The sequence below is a fragment of the Zingiber officinale genome, chromosome 9B, assembly GCF_018446385.1.
Source record: "Zingiber officinale cultivar Zhangliang chromosome 9B, Zo_v1.1, whole genome shotgun sequence".
Classification (NCBI taxonomy): domain Eukaryota; kingdom Viridiplantae; phylum Streptophyta; class Magnoliopsida; order Zingiberales; family Zingiberaceae; genus Zingiber; species Zingiber officinale.
The window spans coordinates 30,205,708-30,219,309 of record NC_056003.1 but is presented as its reverse complement, the minus strand read 5'-3'; the positions used below and the strand labels follow the sequence as shown (position 1 = coordinate 30,219,309).

The 13,602-nt window shown below is 38.5% G+C and overlaps 1 protein-coding gene across 1 annotated transcript; it reads left to right on the top strand.

The window, feature by feature from the left end:
* Nucleotides 1-6,034: 6,034 nt before the first annotated feature.
* LOC122023516 (organelle RRM domain-containing protein 1, chloroplastic-like) lies at nt 6,035-13,579 on the top strand. Its single transcript, XM_042581644.1, has 9 exons — nt 6,035-6,493; nt 6,579-6,676; nt 11,171-11,414; nt 11,660-11,757; nt 11,849-11,914; nt 12,486-12,560; nt 12,929-12,997; nt 13,066-13,172; nt 13,257-13,579. The coding sequence occupies exons 1-9, from the start codon at nt 6,138-6,140 to the stop codon at nt 13,362-13,364; spliced, it is 1,221 nt and encodes a 406-aa protein (XP_042437578.1). The 5' UTR covers nt 6,035-6,137; the 3' UTR covers nt 13,365-13,579.
* Nucleotides 13,580-13,602: the final 23 nt, after the last annotated feature.

The following is a 13,602-nucleotide window of genomic DNA, read 5'->3' as shown; positions in this document are numbered from 1 at the left end:
CGTTTGGCAATCCATCGAACCATATTTGTGTAGAGCCGGACAAAGTGTTTAAGAACACTCGACACTTGATGGCGTCGCTGTATTGGTGCAACAACGCAGCCTTCCGAAATTTTCGTAGGTGATCCTCCGGGTCCTTGCTACCATCATATTCCCAAATAGCTGCGGGATTATACCCCTTCGGTAGCTTTTCCTCGAGTACCCTTAGAGAAGGACACTTGCTCTTCAGACAGCTCCCTCGGTTCCTCTCGGAGGACTATGACTTTCCCCTTCTTTGAATTTCTAGGCAGGGAACTCTCGACCATGGAGGCATATGGTTGTTCTTTCTTATTATAACAATCTGGGCACTTGTTGTAATAGTCTGGGCAGGGCTCTCGATAGAAGGCTTGAGGGGAATCCTCGGGCTGTTTTCTTTTAGATCCCCTATCCAAGACACGAGTCGGGTTTTTGGAAATTGCGGGCATCTTGTGTGGGTGTGAAACAGTGGTCTGTTTTTCAGAAGTCGCTCGCCTCTTGGCTTCCTTGAACAGTTCGTATTCCCCTGCTGTCATTGTGACGTTGATTCTTCCGGTCTCCTTCATCTTCATGCTCCAGAACAGGCAAAGGAAGTTCCCACGGACGACACCAAATTGATCCTATCCGAAATTTGAGTCAGACGAAGGCCGACTGAGATGTCACTAGTGTTGACGGAGAGGCGACTTGGACACCCCTGCATATGTGCCCGGGAAAACGGACCCCCGCGTGGGATTGATGGGCGGCAGTGACAAAGACGGTGCTATTTAGGCTCTGCGCACACTCAGACAAGCACACGGAACGTTAAATACCAGAAACCAGCGAAAAGGTCCCCGACGCAGGCCCTCCGACGCTCAAGTCAAGTATTTTTTTTCCCAGAAGAACAGTGTACGAAGGAAAAAGAATTATAGAAGACAAGTACGAATGTGCCAGAGAGCGTACCTGTACAAGGGAGAGGGCCTCCCTTTTTATATGACACTGCATACCTCTGGAACTTGGCCGCTGTCAGAGAATGTCGAGTGTTAGGGTCTGTCGGGTGATGGAGGACACGTGACACCCTCTTATGGATTGAGAGAAGGTTTTATTCGTAGATGACAGCAGACCACTAGAATATTCCCTGACATATGACAGTTATTTCCTGATAGGCGGTTACGATTCTCTGACATTGTTATCGCCTAGTGCCTTCTTTTCCACTCGGGTTGAGTTACGGGTAGTTCGGGCTGACCGTTACGGTGTGACGCCTGACCCGAGTCTTGATGAGGGAGACGAGCTTCAACGAGGGTCCCATCTTTCACGCTTGGAGTACTGAAGGGCTGACCGGGAGTTGTTTTATTGAAAGTACTAGGCATGTCTATGCAGATCAGGTTGAGAAAACCATATCAGTCGGGGAAGGTCAGGCCTTACTCCAGGCCGCATCTCATGTCTCTGATCTGGGATCCTGATCTGTCAATACTCGACTAGGAATTATACGACTGATGACGTTAGGTGGTCTAACTCCTTCTCCCTAACTTGTAACGGTCACGTCCTCTTGACTTTTGACTGCCACGCCCTCTTGACTTCCGACTGCTTGGTTTTATCGGATCCCACCGTTATGCACCGTATCAGAATTTTAGAATGAAAAAGAAAGATCAATCAGATATGAGTGCATGTGTGCAAGTCATCTGCCCCCACGGGCTGGATCAGCTGGTTAGGTGCCTGTAGCTTGCCAATGAAGTCGTGGGGTCGAAGGTCGCCAGTTGCACTCGGGGATAAAACCCTGGTCTGCTGCGCTAAAAATTCCTTCGACCCCCAGTCACCTATCCTGCCCAGCATTAATCGTGATTTACTCCCTCTGGAATCTTGTGGGGCCGGGGTCAGGGGACCACTAGGGTGACGATTCTACCTTTTGCCAATGTGTGCAAGTCATCTCTGGCTATGAATCAATAATTCGCTCTACTGGCTAGGAAAGTTTAAGGTTTTTTTTTTCCTGGATTGTGTCTCCTCGTGGGCTCGGGAAGGTACTTTCACTTTTTAATGTAGGTTCCTCATTTGAGGTGGTAGCTTGTGTTTGAGTGAGGTTTCCGAAAGAGTCCATCTTGTATCTCCCAAGGGGATGAGGTTCTAACATAAGTAAGCCAAAGGGGTCAACACAACACTCTCCTTCCTAGGGCTTAGGCAAACGACAACCACTTTTGAGCGAGTGACGTATGATGGAACGAATGAAGAAAAACGTTGAGATAACATGAACATGTTCAAAGACAAACAACAACTTACATAGCTAGATTAGTTTGAATCAATTAGTGGAAGGTGCAACGGAAGAAAGTGACCAAAGAACTCTTAATTTAAAGATGATTGATTTGAATAGTAGTCATATAACCTTGAATGTAGAGAGTTCATGAAAGAATAAAATTCATGTAGTCGATTCTAATTTGACAATGATAATGGTATATAGCAATGGAAAATTGAAGATTTTAAAAGTATGAAAGTGTAATTAATGATTGCAAAACTACATAGCATATTACCAAGTTGATAAATAAAGTTATTGGTAATGTCCTAAATCAGTTATGCATTTGTAATCTATGACCTTGCAATCAGCACAATAAATAGCTTATCCAGGGTTGTTTCCAACTTATATTGTATACTTGGTACTAACAGACTCCATCTTTTGGTGTGCTCCGAACGGTAGTCCTTTCAATAGTTTGGCAGTGTGCTTGAAAAATTGCAACCGAATCCACTGCCATGCTCTGGTGATATCTTGGAGGAAGAAGAAATAAGGCATGGCATTGTTCATCCTGAAAAATCAGACATCTGAATGTTTAGGATGATAAGTTTCACTACCCTTGTAAGCGAAAGATTACAACAAACATGGAAGGCCTACCTCCTCTGTTTGGATCTTTCCAAGAACCGGACCAGCGATGCCTTTCGAGCTTGAGGTATAACTTTTAGAGATTGATAACCAGTCTTTAGTCGCGAGATGAAAGAAATTTGGTTGTGTTTTATGTACTAGTGGATTCGAAGACCTCTTGGCTTGTTGACTATCTGAGCTTTGTAGGTCTCTTGTTGAGTTGCTGAAATTGGCGAAGTAGTAACTTTAAGCTATGTTGTATTGTTGTCGTTGATGCGAGAACCACTATGTGGGCTAGCATCTTCATTTATAGTAACCGAGATCGGGCTCGGAAACCTTGCGCCGCCAGGCGATACAACCTGACCCAATGTTTGTCTTGCACTAATACCATTAGGTACTGGTAGTGTTGATTCAGGTCTTGTTTTTGTAGCATTTGATGCTTTATTCGGCAGTGAACTCACAGTTGCGGCTGTGAACTCGCAGTGCTTCCACGATGACATAAATTCGCGGCATCCAGCCGCGAACTAGTGGTCATGATGTCGTCGCAAGGCCACGCTGCGGAGAGGCCACGGTGGCCGCAGAGACATTGCCACTGGTTTGCCATTTGTTGGATGGCTATATTTTTCCACTCGTGGATTTTTTTCCTCCTTTTTCTGCAAATATTTCTTAATAAGATTCATTCCACTTATGGTCCCCTTGACCAAAAGAAAAAACAAAAATGGAAAAAACTGATCTATACTTAAGTTGAATGTGGCCTCATGATAGATGCTATTCGGCATGTGAACATGCCTTTAATAGCAAACATATTGACCATCTAAAATTATTGTTAAAACTCATTTGTGGCTTTAAGGTACTTCTAATAGTGAATGATTAGTAAAAATGATAAATCTAGTTAGCTACCAGCAGGGACGGATCTAGAAATTAAAGAGGGACTGGACTGATGTAAAATTGAGTGAGTCCGTCAAAGACACCATAGAAGAGGTCTGAGTTCGCTGTGTGCAATCAAGTTATCATCTCGTCTTTTCTTATATTCCACCGATTTAAATTTTTATTAAATGATTTTTTTTATTATTTATGAAATTGTTAAGTTAATTTACCGATAGAAATATCTAATTCGTAGATATTGAAAATTTAGGAGTTATCGTAGAAGGTCTGATTGTTGACGTCGGTATTAGAGAATGTGCTGCTGACGATGAGATAGTGCAAGACCATGCTTGAGCACTTCACGCGAGACCTTTATCTACAACTGCTTACCTCTGGTGTCGACGTAAGGTTATGCCGACGTGGAGGAAACGCCAATCCAGTCATGGTAGCTGCAACTGAGAGTGATCATGTTGACGACTACGCCTCCGGCAGTGACGGCCTGGCCACAAATGGTGACAGTGAAAGGGCATGGAGACAAGTAAATGAGGGGGACGAGGGAGACGATATCGTCGAGGGAGGACGAGTAGAGGACAACGATGGGACAAGTGAGGCGAATAAGGCGAAAAATTGGACTGTGGTTTCAGAGTCAAGGATCAGGATGGTAGAAATAAGGGCTACCTTCCATGATTGTAATTGGCTGGTAGTTAAAGAAATAGCAATCATATATATTACAAGTTTAATATGAATGGATAGGAGAAAGAAGAAATCCGTATTTATAATTATAATAAAAAAATTTAATTAAACAAATATATAGTTGAATTAAAAATAAAATTAAAAGGTGTAAAAAGAAGATTTGTCAATAATAAATGTGTGAAACATGTTTCCAACTTTACGTGTAAATTAAAATTTTTGGAATTAATAAAAAAATTTGAAAACAAAGCTTTCTAACTTGTGGTTAATTTTGTTCTACTTTTATTGTTTTTTTTCCTCTTAACATGATATATGCATGGAGCCATTCAGGGCTGGGCTACAACCCAGAATAACCCCTGAGTGACTCCATCTCTAGCTACCGATCTTGTTTCATGGAATATTTTTATCGATCATTAAAATAAATTAGAAAGTATTCTTGACAAATAATTCAAAAGTCTAACGTCCCTTAATTCAAGGTTCATTTAAAAGTGAATGACCAATAGAAATACTTTATCCTGGAGCTCTTGTAACAAATATAGCTATAACATGATACTTTAGATTAGTTTAGTCAACATTAATTAAAGTTAATTAAAATATTCATATTAAAATTAAATTAGTTAAAATAATTTTGATAAATTTCAATAATTTTAACAAAGGTAATAAAAAGAATTTGATATAAGAATTCTCCAGTGTAAAAATCAAATGGATATCCATAATTTATGTTTTTGTCGAATCTTACATTTAGTAAAGTCAAATGAATTCTCGTCTGTGCTTCTGTTAAAATGACTTATCCAAAATACTCTTATATTATAAGATCCTTCGATCGTGTAGAAGCTAATTGTTAGCTCCTGTAATTTGATTATCCTATCATGTAGAAGCTAGGTTGCTAACTTTTATAATTATAGAAGCTAGTTGCTAGCTTCTACTCATTGTAGAAGTTAGATGCTAACTTTTATAATTATAGAAGTTAGCAACTAAATATAATTATAATTTTATATCATTTTAATTTTAATTTTTGAATGATAATCTAATTAAAATAATATTTCAATCAGTAAATTAAATGATAGGGATTTTATGACATTCATTATATTTCAAATAAATATAATCAAAATATAATTATGTAAAAGTTATTATTTAACTTTTATAGCATCTATTGCCTAGCATCAATAACGCTGAATTTAAAAGTATTTTTGAAATAAGGGCGCTCATTGTCAAAGAGGGGTGTTAATTTAACTTTTTTTTTTTATTTTTTATTTTTAAAAAAGGAAGTTAATCTGGTATTTTTGTTAATTTGCGGCATCCTTTTGATCTTTACCCCTCTATTTATTATAATTTTAATTAAATTAAAATAATTTTATTATAATTATAATTACTAGAATTTACTTTCTATGTTACAGTAGTTTGTAGTATGACCGTTTTAAAAAAAATAATTAAATTTGAGTGATTTTAATTGAATTAATAAAAAAATATTTTAATATATTAATATTTTATATTTAATATTTTTGAATAAAAATATTTTTTAAGATAAGAGGGGTTCTTTAACCAAATTAATCTTAACTCTTTTAAAATTAAGTATATTCAATAAAATGATATAACTCATTTATAATTTATAACTATGGGACATATTTAGCACGGTTGGTAAAATGTGAGGGTTAGAATGAAATATTTCCCTAAAAATCTACGAGCTGCTGCCCCCGCGACCAGATAAGTTCTCGACGATCGCCGCACGCGGCGGCGGCGGCTTCCCCAAATGGACCTCCTCTCTCTCCCGTCCACCAGGCCTGCCGCCGTGGCCGTCGCCGCCTATTCTCTTTCACGCTTTCCTACTGGGGCTCAGCTGGCCTCCACTAAGCTCGCCCTTTCCTTCTCCATATCCACCAAAAATCCCATCTTTGCCCGCCATGGCATCAACTCTCGCGCTTCTATCTCCACCCGTGCTTCGCATCCATCTCATCCTGTGGAGAATGCGGCACCGTCGTCCTCTCTTGCTACTATTTCTCCTCCTGCGGGATGGATTGTGGTGATGGAGAAGCCCCCAGGCGGCCGTTCCTCCAAAGCGGAAGTGATCGATTACTACGTCGAAACCCTTTCTAGGGTTTTGGGAAAGTAGGCGTGGCCTCTGCTTCTCTTTTGCGTTTTTGATTTCTACCTGCTTATTTTCCTGTGTGTTTAAATGTGGTCTTTTTGGCAGCGAGAAGGAGGCTCAGATGTGCATATACGATGCTTCTTGGCAAAACCAATTTGGTTTTTGTTGTGACATCAACGAAGAATCATCTCATGAACTAGCCCGTAAGTTCACTGTTTTTTTTCTTCCCTTTTAGTGTTTGCTTGAAGTGAAAGTAGTAGGAGAGAACAGAAAGCTCGGTAGAATCTTGCGGCAATAACCAAATTGCCGTATGACATGAGTTGTGTTCTGATAAAGAAGATCTGTAAGCTTAGATGAACTATCATTAACTTACCTTTAAGCATTTAGTGCGCCAACTATTTCAGTTTTCTCATTTATACTGGATAAGATTGTGCTACCTGTGTATGATGTAGCCATCATTGGGTCTCACATGTTGTTGATTAGGCATTTTGGGCTATGAATTGGATCTTTGGGCTTTATACCTACGTGAAATCTTAAACAAGGGAGATTCTTACATGTTAACTTAGTCGCATATGGTGCGTTTTGGGCTAGTAAAGAAGCTTGATAAGATTAGATAGGTGGCTAGTATTAACTTAGGCGTATCCATTTTAGCCCAGTAGTCGCAGTAAGGAAGTTAATAATGAATCGTACTTGATTCTTATGCCACAGCAAACACAAATTTCATAAAAAGAAACAAGGTAAGAAACTAGAAGAGCTTACTGTCAGTACCCCAAGGTAGTTTTGATGTGATCAACCAAATTACGTTAGGTTCTGTTGGTATTTAACCCCTGTGTCTAAGTGTGCAGGAACTTAAGACAGCGAAAGACGCAGTTAGTGAGAAGGACAACATGGGAGAGAGTTGACGGGCTCGGTGCGTCCGAAGGACGAGGTGCTGCGGAAGAGTATGCTGGCGGACGAGGAGGTGCGCGGAGTTTCCGAGGGACGAGAAGCCGGAGCGGAAGACTGCTCGAATGCCGGAAAAGGGGTTTGGTTGAGCCCTATTCCGGATGGTCGAAATCACCTAAGTGAGCGGAGCTGGAGCGAAAGACCCGGACCAATACGAGAAGAACCGGAGCGGAAGACCATGATTGAAAGTCAACAAAATGTTGACATTCTTGGTACATTCTTGGTTCGCGCGCTTGGAACCCTTCCGAGCGCCCGGACCAGGAATTTTATCCAAACTCGATGTCGCGCGTCCCGTTGCGATGGGGATAAAACTTTATCCCCCTTAAGGCGTCTGGGACCCTTCCAGGCGTCCCGACTAGGGTTATAAATATAACCCTGGTCCCAGAAGGTCAATACAACACTTGTAAATGCTTATCTTTTGTTCTACTACTTATTTGTGAGCCATCAACGCTGTAAGAGGCTTCTTCACTTGAAGGAGACTTTGATGGTGAGCTTCAACTGTCTTTGATTAACAATCATCTGATTGCAAACTAAGTAAAATATTTGTGCCTTTTTTCTTTAATTAGTCTCTTATTTCTTTTATGCAAGTATATGATTTAATTAAGCTGTAAAATTCGAGAAAGGTTAGTTTTTTCTTTTGCAGGGTTATTCATCCCCTCTAGCCGGCCACCAAGGGTCCAACAAGTGGTATCAGAGCTAGGACGCTTCAGGAGGACTAACCGTCGATTGAAGCAAAAGAAATGGTCGGAGCTAGCATCTGCCCGCCAACGTTTGAGGGGGAGTTCTCATTCTGGAAACGAAAAATGGAAGTATTTTTTTGAACTGATTTTGATATAATGCTTTCTATGAAATTTGGTTTAGATGTCCCCAAAAGAAAAGATGGAAAAGAACTCGAGGAGCATCTTTGGACTTTGACGTAGTGTGATAAATTCATAGCAAATGGTAAGGCCGAGTTCCACCTACTGAGTGTTCTTCCCACTCAAGAACTCAACAAAATCGACAACTACCAATGCGCAAAAGAACTTTGGGAAAATCTTAAAACTCTACGATCAATCAATGAAAGAAGAATCTGATTATGCTACGGATACCGACTCGGCTTCAAAAGCATCCGAATCCGAGGAGATTATCGAAATAGCGCTAATTACCGAATACCTACCTAAAAACGACGAAAGCACCTCGGAAATGAGCATCGAGAGCATCGATGAAGGGGGAGACATTGTAGAAGAAAGCAGCAATGAAGGGGGAGCATCTACCGACAAAGATATGGTAAGTCAAGTAAGTAAGCTTCCTCCAGAGCAATTATTTAAAATTGTGCAAATACTAAGTAAATCATTATATAGAAAGAGAACAAAGTATGTAAAATCAAAGAGAGAATATGCATGATTAAAAGAAGAATTTCAAAAATTAATAGATGAAAATGCAAAATTAAAAGATAAAATAGAAATGTTTGAAAAGAAAAATTCATGTTCAAATTTTTTTTTTTGCATGCTCCAGAAAGAAATTACAAACATCATCGAAGGCTTAACTGGTATTTTAAATACCATAAGGGCTAGATTGCAAAAGTTGATAGATATCCCTAAGAAACTTTTGATTAATCCAGTAGGTAGTAACTTATATTGGGTTCCAAAATCAGTTTTAAAGTGAAAAATCATCATTCATGCTTAATTTCTTCTTGCATTGATTTAATTTTCTTGCTTAGAATTGTTAATGTTTTTAAAAATTATTTCGTATAATTTCTATTTGAAATTAATTCGATCCAAATTCTTTTGAAAAAAAAGAGTTCAACCTAAGAAAAACTTAAAAATATTTTTTCTTTTGCCTTTGAATCATTTTTTTGTTATATCTTGTAGTGCAATTTTTTTTACAAATCTTATTTTTATGTGAATTATTATCATGTTATCGATCAATAAAAAAGTTTTCCGTCGATAAATATTTTATTATCTATCTAACTGCAAATTTTTTATCAAAAATCCTTGAACAATAATTTCTTTTAAATTTTTTTTTTGCTAATTGCCATAATACATACTCAGAAAATTTCTCAAATCTTTCTGTTCAAAAACTATTTTTAGGATTTTTTTCTTAGAAAATAATTCATTTCTGCTTAAATCAACTTGATAATTTAATAAATTTTTTTTGGCTTTGATTATGTTTGCTTTATTGCGGTCAAAATTTTCAGAATTTTTGACCAATTAAAACTAATTTTTATCTTTTCCAAAAATGGTTTATAACTTACAAAAAAAATCCAGATTTTCGAAACTTTAACTTAATGATTTTTTGGATAATAGTTATCCCTTAGATTTTGGTTTAGATTTATTTTCAAAAGCACTTTAAAATATCCCATTTTTAATGTGATCAAAGGGGAGAATTCGAAATTAAGTCTAGAGGAGGGTAGTTAGTTTTTTTTGTACTTGCAAATTTGTTTGTACTAGCAAAAATTTTAATTGTTATTTGTTTGTGGTTTATCCTAACTTAACTTAGGGTTGTTCATATAAAAAAGAGGGAGATTGTTAATACCCCAAAGTAGTTTTGATGTGATCAACCATGTCAGGTTAGATCCTGTTGGTATTTAATCCTTGTGTCTAAGTGTGCAGAAATTTAGGAGGCAGTCGAACGAAAGACATAGCTAGCGAGAAGGACGACATGGGAGAAAGCCGACGGGCTCGGTGCGTCCGAGGGATAAGATGCTGCGAAAGACTACGCTGGCGGACGAGAAGGAGGCGCGCGGCGTTTTCGAGAGACGAGAAGCCAGAGCGGAAGACTGTTCGAAGGTCGGAAAAGGAGGTTCGGGTGAGCCCTATTCTTGATGGCCGAAATCACCCAAGCGAGCAAAGCCGGAGCGGAAGATTCGGACCAATGCGAGCAAAATCGAAGCAGAAGACCGGGACCGAAAGTCAACAAAATGTTGACTTTCTTGGTCTGGGTGCCCGTATCAGGAATTTTATCCAAACTCGACGTGGTGCGTCCCATTGCGACGGGGATAAAAGTTTATCTCTTCCAAGCGCCTGGAACCCTTCTAGGCGTCCCGACCAGGCTATAAATACAACCTTAGTCCCAAAACGTCAATACAACACTTGTAAATGCTTATCTTTTGTTCTACTACTTGTTTGTGAGCCATCAACGTTGTAAGAGGCTTCTCCGCCTGAAGGAGACTTTGATAGTTAGCTTCAACTGTCTTGGATTAACAATCATCTGATTGCAAACCAAGTAAAATATCTGTGTCTCTTTTTCTTTAATTAGTCTCTTATTTCTTTTATGCAAGTATATGATTTAATTAAGCTGTAAAGTTCGAGAAAGATTTGTTTTTTCTTTTGCAGGGCTATTCACACCCCCCTCTAGCCGGCCGGCCGCCAATGGTCCAACACTTTGCCTTCCTGCAAGAAGATGACATATTGAAGACTCTCCTGAATTGTCTACTAACATTTGTCGCCAGCTAAACCCAATTCCTATCTCATTCACACTGTCCTATCTGAGAAATTGGTGTCTTATTTAGTTAGAATGCTTTACTTGTGAGATGACGAAATCACATTTTAGGCTTTTTCAGTATAGAGTCTGGATATTCTGCTTGTCAGTTTAATGTTGTCTGTTTTAAATACTGATAAATTCTGGATTTCTCCTTGATATAAACATTGTCAGATTTAAGCATAATTCTGGTGGAATTCAATCTGTTATTATCTGTTTAGTTTGTATCCAAATTTTTGCTCGTTGTTGGGCCATCGTTATTGCGCTGCTAAAATGCTCTTATTGCTGCTTAGGTGTTCCCGGAGTTTTGTATGTTAGGCCTGACATTGATGAGGGATATGGAAAGAAAGATTACAGCTATTCAGATCCTTTCCCAGTTAACCATTTGAAACCCGATGGTTGTAGTTCAAGTTTTTCTTTGTTTTCAAAAAATAATGAGTATTGGCTTGTCCGAATGGATAAACCTGGGGTAGAAGTTGTTTCCAAGGCACAAATGGTAGATTATTATGCCCAAGCTCTAACAAAGGTTATGGGGAAGTAAGTATTTTATTATTAGACTCTTTTCATCCTATGTGAAGGGAAGCCTTGATGCAACGGTAAAGTTGCTGTCGTGTGATTTTGAGATCATGGGTTCAAGTCTCGAAAACAGCCCCTTGCAAGGCGGGATAAGGCTGTGTACAATAGACCCTTCCCGGTATTGGCGGGATCTTCGTGCACCGGGCTGCCCTTTTACTCTTTTCATCCTATGTCTCATTATTGTAGTCCACTAATAATTATTTCAGCGAAAAGGATGCACAAGTATGCATTTATCATATATCATGGGAGAAAGATTTTGGATTTTGTTGCCAAATTGACTATGAATGTGCACGGGAACTAGCTGGTGAGTTTCAATGTTGCATGGAAGTGAAATATTTATTCTCAGCTATGTATCTGCCTTCAAAAGGGTTATGATGTTTGCAATTGCATGACAGATGTTCCGGGGGTGTTGTCTGTTCGGCCTGATCCCAATCATGAGTCAGAGACCAAAAACTACAAAGGTATATATCCTTTTAGATAAATTATATTCCAATGCCCACAAACTTATCATTTCTTTATAACATTGGGTTAAATATCATGTTTCGAAATCATATTGTAAGCATAATTTAAATTCTGAAGTATAAGTTTATCTGCAATATGGTATTGATTTGCCCTTATTTTCACATCTTCCAAGTAGCGAATTAACAAGTAGTGAATTAACTAGCTATCTATGGCTATTTTCTTTAATTTTTTTTTTGTTCATAGAAGTTACAGGATTTTTTTCATTCATTGAAGTTCAAATCTAAATCTATTTTCACTCATCTACCTCATTTCATACTCTTTAAGGAAAATTGACATAATTCTTGTTGCTCAACTTGCCAACTGAATTAAAGTCTCAACAAGAACAATAAACTCTAGTCCCCTTCGTTGAGAATTGGGTGTCCTAAGCTTTTGCCTAGGCAGATATCATACACAGTTTGTTTTATTTATGTTGTCGATTTACTTTCTTGAACATATTGGTCATGTATGGTTAAGAAATTTAGCCAATTACTATTGTGGTTATTGTTTGAGTAATTCAATAATATATTATAGGTAATGATCCCAACTTATCAGAAGCAGAAGCAAAACAAGTACCAAATATCAGAACCAAAAGACTTTTTGTAACCGGTAAGCTTCTAAATTATTCAAATTAAGCTCGTTAACTTATTGCATATACTTTTTGTCACAACGTTGGATGAGGGAAAAAAAATGATTTAGTATTTGCGTGAAAAATGTTCTTGTAATTGGTAGGCTCCTTGGGTGTGTCAATGTTCTTGTCATATACCCTTGTTCGTGATTTGCTAGGATAGTACATTTTACCATGCTGTGCCAAACATCTCGGTCTGATGTACATGTGAACTAGAAATGCCTAGCTGCTTATCGTAATATTAGCAACACATATATAAATTAGCAACACATATAGAGGATACAAAAAGCCAATGCCAAAAAGATGAGACTCAGGACTTTGTTAGCAACATCCAAATTGTTATTTGCAGGACTATCCTTCTACACCTCCGAGAAAACACTGCGTGCAGCGTTCGAAGGTTTTGGCCAGTTAGTTGAAGGTATGAACCTTTCTTGTCTTTCCTTTTTAACGTCTGCTTTTTGATCATGTTATCGTCTCACACGGCAGTTAAAATCATAATGGACAAGATATCTAAAAGGTCAAAAGGATATGCCTTCATAGAGTACACAACAGAAGAAGCTGCAAGTGCTGCTCTGAAAGATATGAACGGCAAGGTAACCATATTAGCTCATCTCGATGTTTGTCCATCGATCGTAAATGTGTTCAGTAAGGAAGATAACACAGTGAGTTTACTACAGATAATCAACGGCTGGATGATAGTTGTTGACGTCGCCAAAACTAACCCACCGAGATACAACAGAGGGCAGCCGAGGCCATCACTGAGTTCAACCAGTTCATCGTACTAAACTGTAAAGACTCGAGATCACTAGCCAGAAGGAAAATGCAGTTGGTGAATGCTTATCACCTGGTCCAAAATAGGAGACTGAGACTGACTTAGATGCTTCTGCAAATTACTAGGCGTTTTTTTTGTCTTCCTGTAACATGGAAGGTGATGCTTATAAGTATGTTTGGATTGAATTTATCTCGTTACAAGTATTTACAAGCAGAAGCTTTGCATTTCTGAATGTTTTTTTAAATGGATCC

What these genes read in the sequence shown, in the direction of transcription:
- LOC122023516 (XM_042581644.1), top strand. Translation starts at nt 6,138, where the DNA reads ATGGACCTCCTCTCTCTCCCGTCCACCAGGCCTGCCGCCGTGGCCGTC. An exon ending in CTTTCTAGGGTTTTGGGAAA is followed by an intron (nt 6,494 to 6,578) that starts GTAGGCGTGGCC and finishes TCTTTTTGGCAG; the next exon opens with CGAGAAGGAGGCTCAGATGT. An exon ending in AGAGACCAAAAACTACAAAG is followed by an intron (nt 11,915 to 12,485) that starts GTATATATCCTT and finishes AATATATTATAG; the next exon opens with GTAATGATCCCAACTTATCA.